This window comes from Heptranchias perlo, chromosome 21 (genome assembly GCF_035084215.1).
Source record: "Heptranchias perlo isolate sHepPer1 chromosome 21, sHepPer1.hap1, whole genome shotgun sequence".
Taxonomy (NCBI): Eukaryota; Metazoa; Chordata; class Chondrichthyes; order Hexanchiformes; family Hexanchidae; genus Heptranchias; species Heptranchias perlo.
In genome coordinates this window covers 37,223,060-37,247,560 of record NC_090345.1, presented here as the reverse complement: position 1 = coordinate 37,247,560, position 24,501 = coordinate 37,223,060, and the positions used below count along the sequence as shown (strand labels likewise).

The 24,501-nt window shown below is 43.7% G+C and overlaps 2 protein-coding genes across 2 annotated transcripts in view; one reads left to right on the top strand and one right to left on the bottom strand.

Moving 5' to 3' along the window:
• rpp30 (ribonuclease P/MRP 30 subunit) overlaps positions 1 to 12,900 on the top strand; it is a 38,425-nt gene extending 25,525 nt beyond the window's left edge. Inside the window, exons 8-11 of the mRNA XM_068002487.1 lie at positions 832 to 861; positions 4,824 to 4,861; positions 8,081 to 8,160; positions 12,065 to 12,900. Coding sequence (XP_067858588.1) covers positions 832 to 861; positions 4,824 to 4,861; positions 8,081 to 8,160; positions 12,065 to 12,177 — 261 coding nt within the window. The 3' untranslated portion in view covers positions 12,178 to 12,900. The remainder of the gene's footprint in view (positions 1 to 831; positions 862 to 4,823; positions 4,862 to 8,080; positions 8,161 to 12,064) is intronic.
• Positions 12,901 to 14,683: 1,783 nt separating this feature from the next.
• Positions 14,684 to 24,461, bottom strand: LOC137340143 (ankyrin repeat domain-containing protein 1-like). The gene is made up of 9 exons (XM_068002486.1): positions 24,255 to 24,461; positions 23,206 to 23,412; positions 22,858 to 22,989; positions 22,660 to 22,767; positions 21,876 to 21,974; positions 21,431 to 21,529; positions 21,236 to 21,334; positions 19,418 to 19,516; positions 14,684 to 16,426 (listed from the first exon to the last, which is right to left on the bottom strand). Exons 1-9 carry the CDS (start codon positions 24,279 to 24,281, stop codon positions 16,328 to 16,330), a joined length of 969 nt encoding a protein of 322 aa, XP_067858587.1. The 5' UTR covers positions 24,282 to 24,461; the 3' UTR covers positions 14,684 to 16,327.
• Between the last annotated feature and the right edge of the window lie 40 nt (positions 24,462 to 24,501).

Genomic DNA, 24,501 nt, shown 5'->3' with positions numbered 1-24,501 from the left:
CAGCTCATCTGCTGAACCTCTCATCCATGCCTTTGTTACCTCGAGACTCGACTATTCCAATGCTCTACTGACAGGCCTCCCACCTTGCACCTTCCGTAAACTTGAGCTCATCCAAAATTCTGTTGCCGCATCCTAACTCGCACCAAGTCCCGTTCAACCATCACCGTGCCTTCAGCTGCCTAAGCCCTAAGCTCTGAAATTCCCTCTCTGCCTCTCCCTCCTTCTTTAAGATGCTCCTTAAAACCTGCCTTTCTGTCCTAATATCTCCTTATGTGGCTCGTTGTCAAATTTTGTTTGATAACACTCTAGTGAAGCGCTTTGGGACATTTTATTACGTTGTAGGTGCTATATAAATGCAAGTTGTTGATCTAGTTTCTTTACTGTTTTATTGCTTTGTGTTAACTAAATATATCAAAACTTGAATATGCAGAGCCCTTGTTGTAGGGATGCATATTGTAATGCATGAATCCCTTTGATCATCATTGTAATCCTGAATCTTTGTAATCAATTAATGAAACCTAAGGAACCTCTTCTATTTCACCCTTCCCCTTTAGGTTGTCCTAGAATGAATACATCATGATAGCTGCTTAAAAATTATGATTATTGTACCACTTATAAATAGCCTACTGTGATAGCCATAGTCATTAGCATTCAATTAGCCTAAAGAACTTTGAATTGTATAACAAATCTTGCCCTTAGATTGCTAACCATATGGAGTTCCTGTTTGTTTATTTAGTGACGGAGTTGTTAAAAATGCAAAAGTTGTGCTGTAGGAAATCCTGCAGTCCCATGTTTAAACTTAACGTAACATTTCTGTTTGTATTCCTTCAGAACATAATTATGTCAAGTGCAGCAGAAAGGGTAAGATTTATGGTTTTGCAGACAATTTTGAGTCTTCAGTAATGCTGCAAAAATTTGATTCTTCAAAATTTGGTTCCTATTATCTTTGTGTGATAACATGTCCCACTGGAGCAGTGATATCTTCTACAGTAATTTGTTAATCATAAGCCCACTAGAAGCAGTGTACTGGATTCAGCTAATTACAATTCAGGAAGTTTCACAGTGTTTGCAGCACCATTTTTTAACTATTTTGCAAGAGAAAAGTATTTATTACAAGTTATTTAAGCAATGCTAACCAAGCTAATGCTCCTAAAACCAGTGCTATTGCATAGTTTGCACTATGAGGTTAAAAAATTCCCACACACTGCACACCTGACCACTTCAAAAAGTATTAACAGTACATAGGCTGGAAGAGCACCCTAGCAAAGATAACTGCAGAAGATTTTAAATGAAGACTATCACAGGTCGCTGAGAAGCAATAATTTGCGATATCATAATACTGTTGCTAGATTATAATTCACTAATACGAGCACCTGCTTATAACAAATATGTCCATCAATAAGTTTGTATAGTGAGGCTACAGTGTGTGTCAAAAAAAAAACATTCACCATAAAGTTAGTTGCTTATATTGGTTGCAAAAGCAGTGACTGTAGCATTTGAGTTTAACTTTGATCACAGCTTAAATTTAATATTTAAATATTAAGTTGCAATACGGCTTCCTCCACACTCCTTCTCCTCCCTACTTTCCTACTGTATTAAAATCAAAACTCATTGCACATTCTCCTACTGTAACTCATTCTTTCCCAGAACCTCGAGACTGAAATGCCTTACCACCTTGTGTTTCTTTCTGCTTTGAATCTCAGACTTTTAGAACCCAAGCTTAGCATTGCCTAAGGAATAGAACCTTCTCCATCGAGAATGCAAATCAGGAATTTGAGGTGTACTCCCTACCCTGCCACAAAATTTTTCATCCATTAATCAAGGAGACCGCTGATGAAGCTCCTGATGAGTGCTCACAGCGGGGAAGACTCATAGGGGATGATTTTAAAAACCAGAACCCGCCTCCAATCCGCCCATTTCCGGTTTAACGGAGGCGGGACGAGGGGTGGAGGACCAACCAGCTCTCTCAGGAGGCAGGGCAATCACTTAAAGCTTTTAAGGAGGCTGCAGGCCTCCGTTCCAGCAGCTTTTTATTTAGCCCCTGGGAGCCGGGATTCCCAGGCTTTCCACTTCATGCCACGTGAGAGGCGGTGAGAAGACCCGAAACAGCAGGTAAGTGGCTTTATAACACAGCTTGTGGGCCTGTAGGAGCAGGAGTGTTTCCTCCAGGCCCAACAAGCCTACATGCAGTCACCACTGGCACTCTCTGACACACCCGCCGCCCACTGGCGCTCTCTGACACCCGCCGCCCACTGGCGCTCTCTGACACCCGCCGCCCACTGGCGCTCTCTGACACCCCGGCCCACTGGCGCTCTCTGACACCCCCCCCCCGGCCCACTGGCGCTCTCTGACACCCTCCGCCCCACTGGCGCTCTCTGACACCCCTCCGCCCCACTGGCGCTCTCTGACACCCCCCCCCCCCTCCGCCCCACTGGCGCTCTCTGACACCCCCCCCCCCCCCCGGCCCACTGGCGCTCTCTGACACCCCCCCCCCCCTCCGCCCCACTGGCGCTCTCTGACACCCCCCCCCCCCCCGGCCCCACTGGCGCTCTCTGACACCCCCCCCCCCCCCCCCGGCCCCACTGGCGCTCTCTGACCCCCGCCCCACTGGCGCTCTCTGACCCCCCCCCCCCCCCCCCCGCCCCACTGGCGCTCTCTGACCCCCCCCCCCCCCCCCCCCCCGCCCCACTGGCGCTCTCTGACCCCCCCCCCGCCCCACTGGCGCTCTCTGACCGCCCCACTGGCGCTCTCTGACCTGCCCCACTGGCGCTCTCTGACCCCCCCCCCGCCCCACTGGCGCTCTCTGACCCCCCCCCTCCGCCCCACTGGCGCTCTCTGACCCCCCCCCCCCCCCCTCCGCCCCACTGGCGCTCTCTGACCCCCCCCCTCCGCCCCACTGGCGCTCTCTGACCCCCCCCCTCCGCCCCACTGGCGCTCTCTGACCCCCCCCCTCCGCCCCACTGGCGCTCTCTGACCCCCCCCCTCCGCCCCACTGGCGCTCTCTGACCCCCCCCCCCTCCGCCCCACTGGCGCTCTCTGACACCCCCCCCCCCCTCCGCCCCACTGGCGCTCTCTGACACCCCCCCCCCCCGCCCCACTGGTGCTCTCTGACACCCGCCCCACTGGCGCTCTCTGACAGCCCCCCCCCGCCCCACTGGCGCTCTCTGACACCACCACCCCCCGCCCCACTGGCGCTCTCTGACACCACCACCCCCCGGCCCACTGGCGCTCTCTGACACCACCACCCCCCGGCCCACTGGCGCTCTCTGACACCGCCCCACTGGCGCTCTCTGACACCCCCCCCCCCGCCCCACTGGTGCTCTCTGACACCCCCCCGTCCCCGTCCCCGGCCCACTGGCGCTCTCTGACACCCCCCCCGGCCCACTGGCGCTCTCTGACACCACCACCCCCCGGCCCACTGGCGCTCTCTGACACCACCACCCCCCGGCCCACTGGCGCTCTCTGACACCGCCCCACTGGTGCTCTCTGACAGCCCCCCCCCCGCCCCACTGGCGCTCTCTGACACCCCCCCCCCCCGCCCCACTGGCGCTCTCTGACACCCCCCCCCCCCCGCCCCACTGGCGCTCTCTGACACCCCCCCCCGCCCCACTGGCGCTCTCTGACACCCCCCCCCCGTCCCACTGGCGCTCTCTGACACCCCCCCCCCGTCCCACTGGCGCTCTCTGACACCCCCCCCCCCGCCCCACTGGCGCTCTCTGACACCCCCCCCCCCCCCCGCCCCACTGGCGCTCCCTGACACACACCCCCCCCGCCCCACTGGCGCTCTCTGACACCCCCCCCCCCCCCCCCCCCCCGCCCCACTGACGCTCTCTGACACCCCCCCCCCCCCCCGCCCCACTGACGCTCTCTGACACCCCCCCCCCGCCCCACTGGCGCTCTCCGACACCCCACCCATCCCATCCCAACACATTCTGGCGCTCTCCGACCCCACCTACCATCTAAGACTTACCTGCTCGCATCCTCTTCTTTCCTCTTCTCCCATCTGACTGAGGTCAGCCTGTCAATCCTTCTAGCCTGTCGGGTGGGAAACAGTCCAAAAAAAAACTGTCCTTATGTCAAAATCGTGCGGACATCTGGGAAACCCGTATTTCCGGTTTTCCCATCAGGAACTTTTCCCCCACCCTGGCCGTCTTCCCGGCTCCGGATTCAAATTTAGGCCATAAAGTTGTCACTAATATCTGCTTCCTGATTATCTCTCTTACTCTCTTTTTCCAGTCTTGCTGGTGGCCTGTGCCATGGGAATTAGCCTTCAACTTAATTTTTCAATTATGAAAAGGTGTCCAGTATAGGTATCAATCAATGATTACAGTAGTGGTTACCGTACTAGACAAGCAACCCACAGGTTGTACGCTCCAGCCCTACCATGGCCATTTGCGATATTGAATTCAATATATCTGATAATCTGTGGGTTAGCACCAGAGAAAAGCTGAAAGCAGCCGGATTGTCCTAAAAAGCCACTAATACCCATTGGGGAAGTGAACCTGCTTTCAAGTGACTCTAGTCCCACGTTGTGTGGTTGACTTGTAATGCCACCTGAAGTGACTTCACAAACCATTCAGTTGTAAGAACAATCGCTAAAAAGACATTCATCACCTCTATTTCAGGGCTTTGAGGGATGGGCAATAAATGTGATCTTGGCAGTGTTGCCTAATTCTGAGTGTAATAAAGCAATATGGCAAAGTTGGGAGAAATTAAAACCCATGGTAGCTATGTTTTAGGAAGTTTACAAAATGTTTTGTGTGCCAAAAATGTATATTTTTTTAATTCAGTAGAATATTAATACAATTTTTTTCTGTCTGTAGCCTTTGGAACTGAGAGGACCGTACGACATTGCTAACCTGTATCCTTACCCAAATGTGTTTGGTGTAGAAAATACTTATGCACTGCATACAGTAGTGAGTTTGTTCTTAAATACCTTTTTCCTGTGATTCATTTGACCTTTTTATAATAAAACAAAAATAACATCCAAATTCAGATTTTATGCAACAGTATATTGCACACTTTTGAATAATTTTTGCAATTACTTATACTGAACTTTCAAGTTCACAGCTGGAAAAGGGTGAAGAAAATGTCTTGAATGAAGGTTCTATTTTAGGTCAGGTTATTTTAGTAGTAAAATGTACCAATAAATAATACCTGCAATTTGTATAGCACTTTATCACATTAAATGTCCCATAGCACTTTGCAATTAGTTACTTTGAAAGTTCAGTGCTGTGTATGCACATCTGTATAGCAATGTCCCATAACGGCAGTAAGGTGAATGATTATTTAATCTGCTTTTTTTGGAGGTATGGATTAAAGAAGGAATGTTGGCCGGGATACTGGGAAAATTCCCACTCTTCTCCAAATAATTACACTCGCCTGAATAGGTAGATGGAACCTTAATTTAACTATTAATCCAAAGGGCAGGCTCCTATCATTGCATAATTTTTTTTTATTCGTTCATGGGATGTGTGAGTCGCTGGCAAGGCCAGCATTTATTGTCCATCCCTAATTGCCCTGGAGAAGGTGGTGGTGAGCCGCCTTCTTGAACCGCTGCAGTCCGTGTGGTGAAGGTTCTCCCACAGTGCTGTTAGGAAGGGAGTTCCAGGATTTTGACCCAGCGACGATGAAGGAATGGCGATATATTTCCAAGTCGGGATGGTGTGTGACTTGGAGGAAAATGTTTAGGTGGTGTTGTTCCCAATTGCCTGCTGCTCTTGTCCTTCTAGGTGGTAACGGTCGCGGGTATGGGAGGAGCTGTCGAAGAAGCCTTGGCGAGTTGCTGCAGTGCATCCTGTGGATGGTACACACTGCAGCCACTGTGCGCCGATGGTGAAGGGAGTGAATGTTTAGGGTGGTGGATGGGATGCCAATCAAGCGGGCTGCTTTGTCCTGGATGGTGTCAAGCTTCTTAAGTGTTGTTGGAGTTGCATTCATCCAGGCAAGTGGAGAGTATTCCATCACACTCCTGACTTGTGCCATGTCGATGGTAGAATGGCTTTGGGGAGTCAGGAGGTGAGTCACTGGCCGCAGAATACCCAGCCTCTGACCTCTCTTGTAGCCACAGTGTTTATATGGCTGGTCCAGTTAAGTTTCTGGTCAATGGTGACCCCCCCCCCCAGAATGTTGATGGTGGTGGATTCGGCAATGGTAATGCCGTTGAATGTCAAGGGGAGGTGGTTAGACTCTCTCTTGTTGGAGATAGTCACTGCCTGGCACTTGTCTGGTGCGAATGTTACTTGCCACTTATGAGCCCAAGCGTGGATGTTGTCCAGGTCTTGCTGCATGCGGGCTCGGACTGCTTCATTATTTGAGGGGTTGTGAATGGAACTGAACACTGTGCAATTATCAGCAAATATCCCCATTTCTGAACTTATGATGGAGGGAAGGTCATTGATGAAGCAGCTGAAGATGCTTGGAACACTGCCCTGAGGAACTCCTGCAGCAATGCCCTGGGGCTGAGATGATTGGCCTCCAACAACCACTACCATCTTCCTTTGTACTAGGTATGACTCCAGCCACTGGAGAGTTTTCCCCCTGATTCCCATTGACTTCAATTTTACTAGGGCTCCTTGGTGCCACACTCGGTCAAATGCTGCCTTGATGTCAAGGGCAGTCACTCTCACTTCACCTCTGGAATTCAGCTCTTTTGTCCATGTTTGGACCAAGGCTGTAATGAAGTCTGGAGCCGAGTGGTCCTGGCGGAACCCAAACTGAGCATCGGTGAGCAGGTTATTGGTGAGTAAGTGCCGCTTGATAGCACTGTCGACGACACCTTCCATCACTTTGCTGATGATTGAGAGTAGGCTGATGGGGCGGTAATTGGCCGGATTGGATTTGTCCTGTTTTTTGTGGACAGGACATACCTGGGCAATTTTCCACATTGTCGGGTAGATGCCAGTGTTGTAGCTGTACTGGAACAGTTTGGCTCGAGGTGCAGCTAGTTCTGGAGCACAAGTCTTCAGCACTACAGCTGGGATGTTGTCGGGGCCCATAGCCTTTGCTGTATCCAGTGCACTCAGCCGTTTCTTGATATCACGTGGAGTGAATCGATTTGGCTGCAGACTGGCTTCTGTGATGGTGGGGATATCGGGAGGAGGCCGAGATGGATCATCCACTCGGCACTTTTGGCTGAAGATGGTTGCAAACGCTTCAGCCTTGTCTTTTGCACTCACGTACTGGACTCCGCCATTATTGAGGATGGGGATGTTTGCAGAGCCTCCTCCTCCCGTTAGTTGTTTAATTGTCCACCACCATTCACGACTGGATGTGGCAGGACTGCAGAGGTTTGATCTGATCCGTTGGTTGTGGAATCGCTTAGCTCTGTCTATAGCATGTTGCTTCCGCTGTTTAGCATGCATGTAGTCCTGAGTTGTAGCTTCACCAGGTTGGCACCTCATTTTTAGGTACGCCTGGTGCTGCTCCTGGCATGCTCTTCTACGCTCCTCAATACTGCATTACAACGTAGCCTAGATTACACATGGAAGCCCTAATGTGCGGCTTGAACCATAGCCTTCTGACCCAAGAGTGAGAGTGCTACTAATTGAGCCAAGATGACAAATTATATATTACTGAAATTCAGACAAAGGTTGAAATTAATAATATCCTCATTCCCATTTATAAGTAAATTTCACCCCACCATTATTACAGCATGGTTCCTGGCATCCTCAATATAACACTACCAATGTTCTATGAGATTAATTGATCGATCTATTCTTAATCTTGTGTCCAAATTAGGTCTTGCTTTGTAAGCTCCATGATGGAAGCTTTTGTTTTGCATTCTGAGCATGGGATGTGTACAATGTAGGAAAATAGAAGGGGTGGTGAAATAACTTTTTCCACATTATTATTAGGGGTACAGTAGTGTAGTGATTATGGTGTCTCCACTCTGTAAACCTGGAAAGAATATTCATAATGCTAATAGAGATGTTAATTAGGCTTAAATTGCATGTATAATTTACATTAAATGGTAGACTCTTTTTCCCACAGTTTAGCTATGTAAAAGCTAGTTATAGAGGTAAGAAGCTGTATTATTGTTATGTTATAAAGTTGTAGTACTTGACTAAGTTACTGCAAGAGGGTTGCTTTTTGGCCTGTCTGAAGGAGATGCCAAAGCTGCTGTGTCAACCAACTGTAGAGCAGCCCTTTTACATGGAGGTAAGTTATAAATTCTTGAAACAGAAGTAACTGCCTTAGTCATTTAGTGCTTTCACCAAATTTGTACAAAACTGGTTAATGTGGTGGTTGTTTTTTTTTTCCCTGCCCATTGCATGTGCTAAATGTGGTGTCACAAAATCTTATAGTATGTATGTTTCAGATTAATAAGGTGATAAGAACTGTGAAACAACTGGAGTCTTTGGTGCAGTATATGATCAAAGGCAGTAGCGCAGAGAGGAATACAAGATAGGAACTCATCATATGCAGAATTAGAGATGATCCCATGTCCTGCAGTATGGCATGATATTTTAATACACCAATGTGCAGCGGCATTGATGTGTTTTATTTCTAAACACATAGCTTTGATTTCCCTTTCATGGACCAACTCCTTCAATTCTGAAGCAATCAAAATGAAAAATGTGTTCGTTACTGTGAAGTTTTTAAACTGGCTGTTAGCCATACCACAATTTATATATTTTTAGTGTGTGCAGATTGTCTGGCTTGAAAATTTGCACCAGGGACATTTAAGTAACACTAATTATCTGTGTAATGCCATCATGAACTGCTTTGAAGCTATTACCATAATCATTTACCTCCCAGTGGGACAAATGCTTAATTTTTATATTAAGAGCTCCTGGTCAAAAAATACCCTGTACTTGTTGATCTCTTTTGGCTCCTTGCATTTTGTGACCAGAACCCAATGTGAAAACTGAGATGGTATTTTCCTGTATATCCAGCCTGTTTTGTTCCAAGAAATCCAATACAAATGAGAATCTTTAGAGCAAAGGGAATGTGCTGATTTGGAAACTTACAACCAGTAAGAATTGCACTTGAAACACCAAAAGTAATTTTAAAATTTAGTTTTTGAAAGAAATACTTGCATTTTTATAGTGCCTGTCATGACCGTGGGACAACTCAAAGTGCTTTACAGCCAACAAAGTACTTTTGAAGTGTAGTCACTGTTGTAATGTAGGAAATGCGACAACCAATTTGCGTACAGCTAGCTCCCACAAACAGCAATGAAATAAATGACCAGAACATCTGTTTTAGATGTTGGGTGAAGGATAAATGTTGGCCAGGACACCAGAAGAACTCCCCTGCTCTTCCAATAGTGCCATGAGATCTTTTACGTCCACCTGAGAGGGCAGATGGAGACTCGACCCTATATTTTCTGATTGGGTTTGCTCAGTTTACAGGCATAAATCTGCTGGACTCAACTGTAAATCGGGTTGATTTCCGTGATGCTGGATCTCCATCCACTTTTTCGACTTGCCCCATCTTCCACCATTGTTGCTGGCGGTTACAGGAAGTAGACGCCCATTCTTGACCATTCTTAAATGCAAGTGAAGCGAAAATTACATCAGGTGTTCCCATTTCCATCACTGCCACCTCGTTTGCGCTGGTTCCTCTTCTCATCCGTATAATCAAAACATTCAGGGTTGCTGGGTGCTTTGCTGAGACAGAAGCAAATTTAGAGCCCAGCATCAACATTGATATCATCAGTTTAAAACTTATTTCTGACCCATTTTTTGGGAGGTTTTTTTTGGTGTTGCCAATTACTTTGACGTCTGTCTCTGCCATTTGCTTTTCCCTTCTGCCATTCCTAGTCATGTCTAATGAACCTAATTGAATTTTTTGAGGAAATAACTAAAGTAGTGGACAGGGGAATGTCTATGGATGTAGTTTATATGGACTTCCAGAGGCATTCGATAAGATTCCACATAAGAGACTGTTAGCTAAAATTAAAACTCATGGAATTGAAGGCAAATTATTGATCTGGCTAGGAGATTGGTTAGGCAGTAGAAGACAGAGAGTAGGGATAATGGGTATGTACTCGAATTGGAAGGAAGTGACTAGTGGTGTCCCACAAGGATTTGTGCTGGGGCCTCAACTATTCACTACATTTATTAATAACTTAAATAACACAATAGAGAGCAACATATCCAAGTTTGCCGATGACACAAAGATTGGTGGCTTAGTAAGTAGCGTAGACGGGAATATAAAATTACAAAGAGACATTGATCAAGTGAGTGGGCAAAACTGTGGCAGATGGAATTCAATGCAGGTAAATGTGAGGCCATCCATTTTGGACCCAAAAAAGGATAAATCTAAATATTTTTTTAAATGGTGAAAAACTAGGAGGGGGTCCACAGAGATTTAAGGGTCCATGTACACAGATCACTAAAGTGTAATAATCGGGTACAAAAAATAATCGAAAAGGCTGATGGAATGTTAGCCTTTGTAACTAGAGGGCTAGAATATAAAGGAGAGGAAGTTTTGCTACAGCCAAACAACACCCTGGAATACCACGTACAGCTCTGGGTACTGCACCTTCGAAGGAGTGCAATGCAGATTCACCAGAATGTTACCAGGGCTCCAAGGGTTAAATTATGAGGAGAGATTACATAAACTAGGCTTGTATTCCCTGGAATATAGAAGGTTATGGGGTGATTTGATTGAAGTTTTTATGATTTTTGAAAGGAATTGAAAGGGTAGATAGAGAGAAACATTTTTCTCTGGTGGGGGAGTCTAGGACAAAATCAGAACCAGGCCATTCAGGAGAGAAGTTAGGAAATACTTCTTCACGTACAATGTGGTCGAAGTGTGGAACTCCCGTAAAAAGTAGATGCAAGCTCAATTAATTATTTTAAATCTGAGATCAATAGATTTTTGCTAGCCAAGGGTATCCAGGGATATGGAGCCAAGGTGGGTGGATGGAGTTAGGATACAGATCAGCCATGAACTCATCGAATGGCGGAACAGGCTTGAGTGGCCTACTCGTGTTCCTGTGTTCATTCCACATCTACTTTTTGGAAAGGGGGAGGACCAACCTCTCGTTCAAGTCAGACAGTTCATCTGAAACCTTATCTGGTTGGAAAGATAAAATGAAAGGAACTACTACATAAGAATATTACCTATTTCATAGTCTAGTACAGCAGCAAATGATTGTTTTCTACTACTTAAGGAGCTAGCCAAGTTTAATAATTACTGTAAAAAATCTGTTATTGCTACTGTTTCTGCTATTGTTCAGTAAATATGTTTGGCAGGTAATGCCTAAGTTAAAGTTTAGTGTAGTGTTCTTCTGTCTTCAGAGGACAAGTAGGATCACATGAAGGTTGACTTACCTTCTAAAATAAAATAAGAGGGTTCTCTGTTTGATTCCTGGGGATGGCTCAAGTTTAGCTAACTATCTGGGCAAGTGAAAGCACGCTGTGGGACGTAGGGAGCGAGAGCTCACCTACAAGAGTGATCTGAAACACACCTTTTTTAAAAATAAAAATAAGCCTCTGGTAAAGAAATCCAAAACCTAATTCTTAACCATTCATACCAGCGCATGAAAACAACTTGCACATCTTTGCAAGATCAGTGTGTACACATATAGCAACATTTAATCTGATGCCATATTTTGTATGTTAGTTGCCATAGTGTGTCCCTTTGATGCCAATGTATGAAGAATGGGCTCTGAGGTGGCTAACTACTGTGTTGCAAAAGGGGTCTCCTGGGACTGAAGTGACCTTTGTCTCATAGCAGCCGAGTCCTGAGGTGGACCTGCAACATCCTGCTTCTAAATGAGGAGTTTCCCTGCTTCCTTTCTGCCACCTTCATGCTCCACCCTACTTCTGTTCAGGATCATGCCCAATCAGAAAATCTGGGCTTCAGTCTCTTAATCTGTTGTTCCAAGATGTCCTGGTCACACAAAGTGCATCTGTCTCAAGTGGCACGTGTAGACAAAACATCAATGTTATTTGACTCACCTGGGACTAGCCTAGTGTAAATAATTATGTTCTGTATTATGACATTTTCAAAACACAATTTTAGCACTACAGAAAACAAACCGGTTTAGATACTGGCCACGTGCTACTCACTTTAAACTAAACTCTCAGTTGTCATTTTTTCAATACAGAAACTAGAAAGACTGCGTTAGGTGTGATCTACACAGTGAAGAAAGTTCTAACAACTGAAGAGAAGGATGAAGGAAAACCTCTTTCCAAACGAGCGAAGACCAAAAATGACTGATGATGGGAAGCAGAACATGGCCATTGACAAATTTAAAATTCGATTTCTAAATTTGCAACCATGTGTACATTTTCTTTTGTAAATAACTACATCCAAATAGTGTTATGTTGATTAAATTAGTTGTGTAGTTGGCATTTAACTTTTCAATAATCAGCAGTAGTTCTGAATATGCACAAAATTGAGAGTTTTATAGCTATGCAGAACATAACTAAACATTCTGTGCATTTGTGTTAGCTTGGATATGAAATTCTTTTAACTCTGAATTTCTATCATGTGAGAAATTCACGTTCAAAGATGCTATTGTGTAGGACTTCAAAAAACTGAATGAATGTCCTTGAATAAGGACCACACTTGAATTTGTTCTCATCCATCTTGCTGTGTCTTTTTTAGTTCAGTGTTACCCTATTTTTCTTTTCAAAAGGAAGCAAGACTTCAACAATACAGATATCCCTTAGACAACATTCAGAAGGCTGTTTTGCAGACTATATAATTGTCAAAATGTTATTCATGATCCAACCCTTGACCATTTTTTGAAACAACCAAGAAAGGGGGAAATCAGTAGATGCTGTCATACTCCCCTCTCATCAAAGCATAGTTTTTCAAATTATGGCTCCTTCATCATAGGAGATCTGCAGTGGGATTCTGGGGGGTCTGCAACGTCGTCTACTGTCTGTATTTGCACATTCTATTGCTGTATAGTAATAAACACTTCTTGCGATGAAATCAGTGTTTGCCTGTGCTATAAAGAACGATGCCACACTGCGGTTTTGAAATTTTAATAGCGTAATTTCCCAAAATCAATCAGCCCCGTGTTGCAACTGAGACTCTCACATATACAAAAGGGGCTCAGTCACCAGTCTAACATAAGTAGGGAGCAAAAAACAATATTGTTGGAAACTGCCAGTGTCTGTGGAGAAAACAGACGAATTAATGTTTCAGGCATAAACCTTTCATCAGAGCTGGATAAAATAAAAGATGAATACTTACAAAGGGGGAAGAGAAGAAACACGCACATGCAAGAGGAAATAGAATGAGCTGCAAAGTGCTTAAATGGAAAACGGGAGATGGTTAAATAGCTGCAGTGATAACGAGACAATAGGGAAAAGGATAATGAAATAAATTCAAGACCTGACGGTACACAGAACTTGTGAAAAGCTGAGACGGTGGTGGTGGTGTGAAAAGGAAAAGCTGGCAAAGTGGAACAGGATCTGGTAGCTTTGGAGAGAAAAGCAGGCTGCCACTAAAAGTACAGAACGCTCTACGAGGGTTCCCACTGAGTGCCCATCTGTTACTGCCCCACCCGCTACTCTGAAATACCCACGCCCATCATACATTGCTAGCAAATCCTGCCATAAAGTGGAAACTAATGTTACGGTCTGAAGGTATGAAACAATGTTAAAGCCAGAGGGCTGCAAAGTGCCTAATCGAGAGATAAGATGCTGTTCCTCAAAGTTTGGTTGAACTTCATAGAAGGTCAGCAGGAGTGCGATGAGGAATTAAAGTGACAAGCGACGGGGCTCGGGGTTGCACTTGCAGGCAGGTGTTCAGCAAAGTTGTCACCTAATCCTGCGTTTGGTCTCCCCAGTGTAGAGGAGACTGCAACATAAATAGTGGATACAGTATACTAGTTTGGAGGAAATACAGGTAAATTGCCGTCTCACGCGGAAGCAGTGATTGGGGCCCTGGAGGAGGTGAATGGACTGGTGGTGCAACTCCTGCACTTGGATGGGAAGGTGCCAGGGGAAGGACAGCAGTTCGTAGGGGTGGCAGAAGAATCAGGATGTGGAGGGAGGGGAGACTGCATTTGATGGTGGGATCATGTTGGAGGCGGCAGAAATGGGGGAAGGTGATTTGGTGAATAACGACGGTGAGGATAAAGGAGTACCCTATCCTGGTTGGGGAGTGGGGGAGGGCAGAAGCATGGGAAATGGGAAGGACGTGGTCATGGATTGTGTTTAGCAGAGCTGAAGGCGATTCTCGACTGTGAAAAGGACATTTCCGAAGCTGGTGTGGAAGGTGGCGTCATCAGAACAAAAGACAGAGAAACTGGGAGAAAGGAAGTACAGAATCAGAAAGTAGGGTAGGAAGAAGTATAGTATAGATAGTTGCGAGAGTTGGTGGGCTTGTAATAAACATTAGTGGAAAGCCTATCGCTGGAGATAGAGGATTCCCTTTATCTGAAGGAAGGAAGTTGGGATTTAGATGCAACGTTCAAGTCGATCCTCAGCGCAGGCCTAACTTTGCAGCTTGATCATCAATTTCTATTTCATGGTTTCTTTCAGGGCCAATTATTTGGATCTCTGCTCCGCCACGTACTGAATTGACAGCTTTAGCGTTACAGCGGAAGATTAGTGGGTCCTTTGAATGACTTAATCACACTTGCCTACCATGTAGCATTGATATCTTAATGACCTGTGGTTTTTGTATCCTTTATCTTCACAAATGTCAGCACTGTGATGTGAATATAAATGTAATTATTAGGATGCCAGAAATGATAGAAAACGTCTCATTCCCATATTCATACTTTATTTTTGTTCTGTGTACAATGTCGTTTTTAATGTTTTCTGAGAAAATCCCGAGATAAAAATCCAGAAAAAAAACAGTACAAAAGGCTTTTTTTTAAATCGAACTCAATATAATTTTAAGTAGTAGACGTGAGAAATTGTGAACTTGTTAACCGTTGTAGACAGATCAGATAAACTTGGAAGGTAGACGTCCTGCAGGCAGGAAAGCTCAGTGAGCTTGGTGAGGGTGGCGTGCACCAGGCCAGCATCTATCGCCAACATCATCAGCGATGTAGCTGAGTTTTCAGTCCTGTGCGCAGTTACGACTGGAGCAGCACCGCATAAATCGTTGGTGCTTATGCCAGACCTCCACATTTGTGCTTCTCAACGTGTGGTACAAATTCAAACAGTTTCGCACACATTATCAGTGGCAAAGCTTCGCGCAAATGCTTCTGCAGGTGATACTCGCTCCCAAACAGTGCTGACGCCTGGAACTCGTGTCCCTTGTATGCAGAAGTAAAGACATGAGGGTAAACGTTGTGAGAACCCACGGTGCTGGCGGAGCTCACTCACAGGTAATCTCGAGCAGCCTGCCCACAATTATCCAATACGCACAGTCTGGGCACAACAGCCCGCCGGTGGCGCAAGGACCTGGCAAAATTTACGCTATAGAATTAACCAACATTTTCTGAGCTCGGATTGCATTAGGTTCTGCCATGTGCCTGTTGGTGCGACAGTACAAATTGCCAAGGCTTCCTGTCCTCTCAGCAGACACTTGTCTCCAGCTGCATTCCATTATTGTGCCACCCAATATTAAAGAAATCCCATTCATTCATATTTTATCCAAACTATTGGAATCATATCCCACTTGTAAAAGTAGCCTCGCTTTCTCTTTACTTCAGTTGCAGATAAATAACAGTAAATACTTAAAATGCGTACAAAATTTACAAATTTAAAACAAATAAATATACAAATTTTCATCATAAATACAGTCAGTTACATCTTAATGATTCAGTTCATAAGCTTCATATATTCTCAGTTAGTGACTTTCCATATACAGACCTTACCCATACCTTCATTTCATCCAAGATCCCAGTTTCAAATCCAACTATATTTTTAATAAGAAATTACTTTTAATAGCTGAATTGCCATTTCAATAGACATAATGGAGGGATGGTTATAGAACTTAATTTTATCATTGCTAATTAGTTGTAGAATAATGATACCCTTTAAGTAGGTGTTTAAAACATTATCCCTCCCAGTATGTCTAAAACTTCAACCCTGCACCAACAAACTTCTCCATCTTTCAGCTCTTCAATGTCCCCCAGCCTTGTTCCTTCAACTTCAGATTCCCAGAATAAACTTTGTTACTGACAGTCAAAAAGGTCAACAGAGATCTCAGTCTCCATTTGAAAAAAAACAAATCTTGATTTTCCAGGTTTCTTAGTCCATTTTCATCAAGTCACGAACTGAAGCGATTGCAATAGATTACCACGTTTTCACATCGAGTTTTGATTATTGAACTCAATTCTAATGACATGCGTATTGTGAGTGAGTCGAAGTTCTCACAAATTGTCACATCAGGAGAATGCGCCTGGCATCCTTTGGGGGCGGGGCGTTCATTTTTCTCCGCACTGCAGCAAACTTCATTGTGGTGACTGCCGCGAATTTTCCATAAATTGGTTAAGGATTTCCTTTGTGCCAGTTTGCCACTGCAGAACAAGATCTATCGGTGTCTGCCCATTCTGTAATAAGACAGCACTGATTACATAATGCAATTATTTACATTCAATATTTGAACAAGAATGTATTAAAATCTTATTAAATTCTAATGAAAATACCTCAGTTGTATTTATTCTCAAAACTTAGAATCATAGAATCATAGAAATGTTACAGCAGGTTATAGGAAGGAGGCCATTCGACCCATCGAGTCCACACCGGCTCTATGCAAGAGCAATCCAGCTCGTCCCACTCCCCCCCCCCCCCCTTTCCCCATAGCCCTGCATTTTTTTTCCTTTCAAGTACTTATCCAGTTCCCTTTTGAAGGCCATGGATTGAATCTGCCTCCATCACCCCCTCGGACAGTGCATTCTAGATCCTAAACACTCGCAACTTACACGGTTTTACAGTGTGGTTATATTATGCGTACAGAACAGGAAAAGCTTTTGGGCTGGGGTACCCCACCCTACTCGCCAGCTTCTCCTGTTCTAATTTCAGGCCTGATCTATAGGTTTTCAATCCATCGTCTAATCCCTTCCTTGGGTTGTTTCCCACTGCCTATTCATATGTCTTTGCCCCTTCAAGGTCTCTAATTTCTCTCATAGTTCTCTTCATTATCTGATGTAAAACCTACAATCCTTTGAGATCTCTGCACTCCTCCAATTCTGGCCTCTTGCACATCTCCAATTTCCATTGCTCCACCATTGGTAGTAGGGCCTTCAGCTGCCTATGCTCTAAATTTCTGAAATTCCCTCCCTAAACCTCTCCGCCTCTCCTCCTTTAAGATGCTCCTTAAAACCTACTTCTTTGATCAAGGTCGGGGGCTTGGTGTCAAATTTTGTTTGATTATGCTCCTGTGAAGCACCTTGGGATGTTTTACTACATTAAAGGTGCTGTATAATGTAAGTTGTTGTTGTAAAAATCATGTTGGTCATCTAACAATCTCTGCTTTTTCATTTAAGCAGGTAACAGGTCATTCCACTGACACTTCCCTTTCTTGCCCCTTTGTTCTGATTCTATTAAGTGTTTGTTCACCTTTCATTTTTTAAGTTCTGATGAAGGGCTATATGCCTGAAACATTAATTTATCTGTTTTTTCCACAGCTTTTTCTGTTATTTTCAGTATTTTTACTCTTTGATGGATTTTTAAAATTTGTGTTAAGTTACAAGATATATATGTATTAATCTTGTATTAAGTTACAAAATAGATAAATATGAGTGTTAATCTTGCAAACTGATCATCTTTGGAGTCCAGACAACTCCTGTAGTAACCATTACTACACTTCATTTACAACTCCCCAATCTCTCCCAAGGACCCACTACTGAGTTTAAAGTGAGCAGCTCTGTTGAGATCAATGCTGCAGAGATGTAGACTTTACAGAGCCTGTCTGTTTAAATATGCTGCCGTGGGAGGTGAGCACTGCTATGCTGAATGTAACCTGAGGAAGGAGGAAGTCTCCGAAAGCTTGTGAATTTAAAATAAAATTGCTGGACTATAACTTGGTGTTGTAAAATTGTTTACGAATGTAACACTGGCTGTATCAGCAATCAGTTGATGTTACATTCATCATACACTTTATTCAACAGCACAGGAACAGTAAACAGGCTCTGCAAACTTGTTAACTCCACACTAATATCAATGGAGTGGCTGCCTTTAAAATCAACTGGTTATTCTGCCATCTATGCCCCTTAAAGTTGTTTAATTCAAATTATCATACAATTCATTTTTAAGCACTGAATTCCAACTTTGCTGTGATATTCATGTTAATGCTGGATAATTCAAATTTTCTAACACAAAAAATTACTTCAGCTTATCAGCAGTAGACTATACTCGCTGATTTTGAAGATTCTCACTGCCAACTCATTATATTGCACAGCTGCTTATAATGGACAGAACAACTATCCACAAACAACACATTTATAAGCAGCTTACACTGCCTATCAATGAAGGTTGAGTGAATTTTGGAAATCGATGACAGAAAGTGTTTAGAGCTTGAATTTACCTTGCATTCTATCTTAGGAAACCTCACTTGCCAATATTACTTTGCACAGTTTAAACAAGGATGATGTGAAGATTTAAAAATATTTATAGCCTATATACTGTGCAACGAATCTACTACTGCATGTGGTCCTTCTAATTGTGTGTAATTAACTGAGGAGGAAATCATCTGCTGTTTTCTGAGGTATTTGTGTATTCCATAGGTGTATGAGAAACAATATGCTCAATCTAATTATAATTATTAATTATTAATCATAAATAAGCCTTCTGATTTCAGGGTTCTACCTGATTAAACCTGATAACTACCACTCCAAAGATGAAACCGAAATTAAAGTTAAATCAACAAAACCCAGAAATATAAGCATCGGCCTGTTGCAGTTCTGATATACATCAGGAGTTGACTGCTGAACAAGTCCCGCTGGGAAAGAGGCACCGGGGACGGAGCTACTGGGTGTACATCAGCTCCTTCTAGCATTGCACTTTGTTTAAAGTATTTTCTTCCTGCCCAAAATTGCTTTGCTGATTAAACCCGAAATTTTCTGGTAATGAAGATTCTTGATCTGAAAGAGCTTGGGGTATGAGTAGAAGGGGGGGGGGGTGAATTTCTTCGAGGCTTCTCGCGTTCCACTGCCGTAACTTTGGCAGATTTTACACGTACAATAAATGGTTTTCACCGAAATTACAGCGGTGGAGCGGGAGAAGCCCGGAGGAAATTCGAAGCCTATGTATTTACTGACAGCTGATTTCCCCCAACTTTTTGATACAAATTCAAGAGAAAATAAAACCCGAAAATCAAAAGGCCTCACAGTAATACAACTTACAATGGGTCCCAATATTGCAAATCTGCTTTAAGCTCACCCCTGGCCGGCCATGCCGTTAGTCAGCCACTGAGTATCCTGATATAAATTAATGCCACATTTTGAAGAGCCCATGTGATTTTTTTTAAACAATCTAACTTCAGTAATTCAGCTTTAAATCCTGTAAAGGTTACAAGTGAAACTGTCGATTATTGTACTTACGCAGTTTTTCAAAGTCGGATTGGCTCCGTAAATCATCAGAAGCTTCATCAATCGGTAACGACTCAGCCTGACTGCATCGTGCATGGGAGTGTCCCCTTCCTTCAGAAAGTGACATTTGGTAGATAAAAGTTACTATTCAACAAAACAGTTTTGTTTTCATCAGTCACATATTGTCACATGCGGAAACCCATCTCGATGTTTAAAAGTCTCCAAACCAAGCCATAGAAATCCACAGAGTTTCTGTTCGCCTCAAATACAGTGTAGGGATGTAGGGACACATCCCACTCACCCAAGTCAACAGAGATTAGGCACAGATTGGCAAATCCAAGACTTAAGGAGCCAGCCAGTGATGTGGATTTCCTCTATTGCTAAGCAACAGCATACAGATAGTGATCAAATTAAAGAGGCCACAATGCCGGTACAGCTGTAAGATCCCATAATGAAAAATTAAAACATGGGCTGATTTTCCTTCCCTTAGCCTGGGCGCAAGTCCTTCTATGACTGCCCTCCATTTGACCTGACATGAACCAGCCTGTCGTTCTAGGTTCCGATCATCTGCAGATGCCCAATGTTCCCCTGGTGCAGACCCACCCCTTAGTACCCTGAAGTCGGGGGAGGAAAGTCAACCATTGCTACAAGCCCAAGAGGCCTATAGTAGCAATGGCCGTCAACTCTGGGACCTTATGTCCAAAAACAGCAACCAAGGGCTTCCAGCCATAACAGTCATCCTGTCGGCCCTATGAAAAGTGATCTACATTTTATTGCCTCCAGGACTTTGTTCCCAGCCCTTTCTCAGATCCTCCAATCTGAGGGTGCTGGGTGTAAGTTAGGTCCATTTGCCAGGAGTGCTCCAACATTTGGGCCTCTAATGGTTTGGCATTTTATAAAAGAGACAAGAGAACACAGTGAGCTTTCATGAGATGCCCATTGTTTGGGAGTTAGGGGGTATTTTTTAATCCTGGGCATGCTGTGCCAATATGGCACATATAGAGGAAATATTTTTCAATAGTTTCATATCATTGGAGACTTGGTCTGCTGTTGGAAATCATCTTTTCAGCATGAGCGCTAGTATTCAGGATTTATATATCAATTAAAGTTCCTTCTGCTCTGCCCCAACAATTTACTTTAATCGGAACCTCAGACAAGCACCTTCTATTACTATTTTCCATACCAGGTTTCCTTGTGATTGCCAATTTTTTATTAATTCATTCTCAGGATGTGAGCGTCGCTGGCAAGAACGGCATTTATTGCCCATCCCTCTTTGCCTTGTGAAGGTGATGGTGGGCCTTCTACTTGAACAGCGATATAACTGAGTGGCTTGCTAGGCCACTTCAGAGGGCAGTTAAGAGTCAACCATGTTGGTGTGGGACTGGGGTCACATATAGGCCAGACCACTTAAGGATGGCAGGTTTCCTTCCTTAAAGAATATTAGTGAATCAGTTGTGCTTTTTAAGACATTCCAATAGCTTTATGGTCACTTTTACTATTGAGTTTTAGATAGTTTTATGTTGTGGTTCCATGCTCCCTAAGAACTGTGTTGAAAATCCCCAAAATCATTTCAGATAGGATAATTCTATCCCAAAAGTTTGGGCTGGATTTGAACCCAGGTCCCAGAGGTCTAATAGGTTAACCTATCGTAGCACTCAGTCATCCTGTTCCAGTTTATATAACATTGAAGAATTAAGACAATGTGTTACAACCTGGTAACACTTTCCAGATTGTCTTTTACAACAACAACTTGCATTTATATAGAAGAAACAAGTCCAGTATAATAATACTATAATATAGAAATTCCTTTGTACATGAGTTAATACGTACTATATCTCTGGCATTCAGATCAGCTCCACATGCGATAAGGTGTTCAGCACATTCATAATGTCCAGTTCTGACAGCAACATGTAAAGGAGTACTACATAACTGTATTAAACAAAAAAAAGACAGTAGTTATTGTCAAATTGACTTTACCGCAAGTGAATCTTGGTGAGATATTTGGTTACATAAATAACTGCTCACCTTGTCTTTGGCGTTCACATTTGCATTTTTGTTTAACAAGGTTTTCAGAACCTCCAGACTGCCTCCACGACAGGACCAATGGGCCGCCGTTGCATTGAGCTGAACCAGAAAACAAGTTTGATTTTTTAAAAAATATTATGGGCAGTGAATAGTTTGCAATTAATGTGAATTAAAGTGCAAACATTTTTCGTAATCACATGATATGATGGCATAAATCATGTCAAAATGCAGAATTACGCCCGACAGCAAAGATACTCGGCTCCTTTTGCCTCGTGTCCCTCCTCAAACCAAAACAAAATTGCCAAACACTTCTTCATGCAATCATCTTAGTAATTATTGAAGTTAATAATCTCTTAAACCAAAATGCTGCCGGTAAGTACATCACTCATGTCACCCGTTGGCGTATCTGAAAGGTATAGATAGATAATGATGATGGGATCAGTACCATATCTTGAAACTCAGTGGAGGCTCCAGCTTCTAGTAGTTTCAATACAATCTCTTCATTCCCCTCTGAGCAGGCGCGATGCATGGCAGTCCTGTTAAACTGTTGGTATAAAAAAATGGGTTGTTTTGTTTCCTTTAATCAGCCAGAATTACAAAAATCATTTCAAGCAAGGAAGTTATGCTAAACCTTCATAAAACACTGGTTATACCTCAGCTGGAGTATTGTGTTCAATTCTGGTACCACACTTTAGGAAGGATGTCAAGGCCTTAGAGAGGATGCAGAAGAGATTTACTAAAATGATGCCAGGGATGAGGGACTTCAGTTATGTGGAGAGACTGGAGAAACTGGGGTTGTTCTCCTTAGAACAGAGAAGGTTAAGGGGAGATTTAATAGAGGTGTTCAAAATCATGAACAGCTTTGGCAGAGTAAATAAAGAGAAACTGTTTCTAGTGGCAGAAGGGTCGGTAACCAGAGGACGCAGATTTAAGGTGATCGGCAAAAGAGCCTGAGGGGACATGAGGGGACATTTTTTTACTCAGCGAGTTGTAATGATCTGGAATGCACTGTCTGAAAGGGTGGTGGAAGCAGATTCAATAGTAACGTTCAAAAGGGAAATTGGATAAATACCTGAAAAGAAGAAAATGCACAGAGCTCTGGGAAAGAGCAGGGGAATGGAACAAAATGGATAGCTCTTTCAAAGAGCCGAAACAGGCACGATGGGCCGAATGGCCTCCTCCTGTGCTGTACCTACTATGATACTATTTAATGAATTGGCCGTTTTTACCTGGTCACAGACATCTGGATGGCCCCCATCCGCCAGGTATTTCTCAATCACAAGAAGTTTATTGTCCACCGCCGCCTTCCAAAATGTTTCCACGTCTACAGGTTCGGTCTGGAACAGAGCACATGACGGGTTAGTTTTTAGAAGACGAGACCCTTTTCTTTATTTTCTTACTTTTGTGTCTGTTCCCTTCTAACTTACTATAGTCTCCGGTTCCGGCTCTTTTGGGGGTTCGACGACAGTGGCCTTAGATTGCTTCTTCTTCTTCAACCTGACGATGAATTGAAGATCATCGATAGTTTCAAGTTTCAGCCTCTGATCCACTGGCTTTATCTAAAATAAACAGCGGCAATCGTTAGTGAAAGCTGAGCACATCCTGCAGTTGGGACACTTCATTTAAAAACCTAAGGAGTCGAAAGGTAAATTAACTGTAATTTGGATGATATTAGGTTGTCAATAGAATTGACTGCTCGATATGAGCTGGAGCTAGAAGCAATGAGTCGCTGGCCATTTAACAAGAGAAATGTTAACTTTCCCCATGGGACGTACATTTTTGCTGTGTGACACTGGCTGTAGTTTCTCTTTCTGATGCTTGTGACTGGGTATGAACGGGAATGGCTCTGTCTGGGTTTTCAGGTCATCCTGTTTCTCGATTGCCACCGCAGAACAGTATTCTCCATTTCCAAACTCCTCCTGCACCGTCCGCGGACCGACCCCCCGGCCCCCCGATTTAACCTCGCTCTTCTTGCCAGTCACCTGGTGGAAAAGACACGAAATTAGTTTGGATGAAGGAGGCCCCTTTAGCCCCATTGAGCTCAACCTTGCAGAACCCTGTTCACTATCGCCGCTATCTGCTTCGTCCAGCGTCCCGCCCTCGCCCAGTAGCGAAGAATTGGATTACTATCAACTCCAGTTTGCCAAATTCGAAAGGCAATTTAGGAGGAACTATTGTCCTTATGGATGACATTGCAGACAATATCCCAACCCAGTTAAACTGTTCGGCAAACCCATCTGAAATATATTTTTAAGCAGTAAAATTCACTTCTGAATTCATAACTCGTGTCACTTAATGATATGAACTATTCATAAAGCGTAGGAGTTTTGGCTAGTTTAATAATGTATATGTCTACCTAATAATATATCATTGCTGTTCAAGCCGTTTAAAAGCCAAGTTATCCTGGTTCATTGTGTATCCAACCTCACTAATAAAGAAACGATTATATATACATGATATTGTATATTATTCTCATTCAGTAATTTATCATTGTCATTCTGGATAATTACAATTTATTAAATTGTTAATATATTTCCCGGTCTGTTATAAAACATTTAACTGTCATTGCTGAAATAAACTAATGCAAGCTCGCATATAAGATTCATACATTAAAATATTGTTCCTCTTACTTGGATCTGCGAATCCTAGTTTATAAGATAATTTACAATCGATGAATGACAATAGAGATATAATTTTTAAAAAACAGGTGTGGGATATTTATCACGAGCAGGGACATGCACACAAACCGTAATTCGTGCTTAAATTAAACAACTATTGCTTATGGTATCTTTAATATATGGGTTGATTGCATCAAAGTTCCTACCAGATCTTCAACTCGTAGCATCACCATGTTGCCAGTAGTTCTTGGGAGGTAGGACTCCTTGAATACAGCTGAGTTCCCTCAGTGGCCAAATGCAAATCTCTGATGAGACTCCCAGCCTCAACCTCCCTTTATATATAAAATTGGTGCCTCCGAATGAGGTCATGTTCCAAGCTGGGAGTTTTACCCACGGCTCGGTCAGCGCCACAGCTTCCTTGTCATTCCGGGCATAGTGGTAGGCGTGATCTCA

Coding starts and splice junctions, on each gene's coding strand:
- LOC137340143 (XM_068002486.1), bottom strand. CDS start 24,281: ATGGTGATGCTACGAGTTGAAGATCTG. Junction 22,768..22,857: donor AGCCGGAACCGGAGACTATA/GTAAGTTAGAAG, acceptor GCTCTGTTCCAG/ACCGAACCTGTAGACGTGGA. Junction 21,530..21,875: donor CCACTGAGTTTCAAGATATG/GTACTGATCCCA, acceptor TTTCTGGTTCAG/CTCAATGCAACGGCGGCCCA.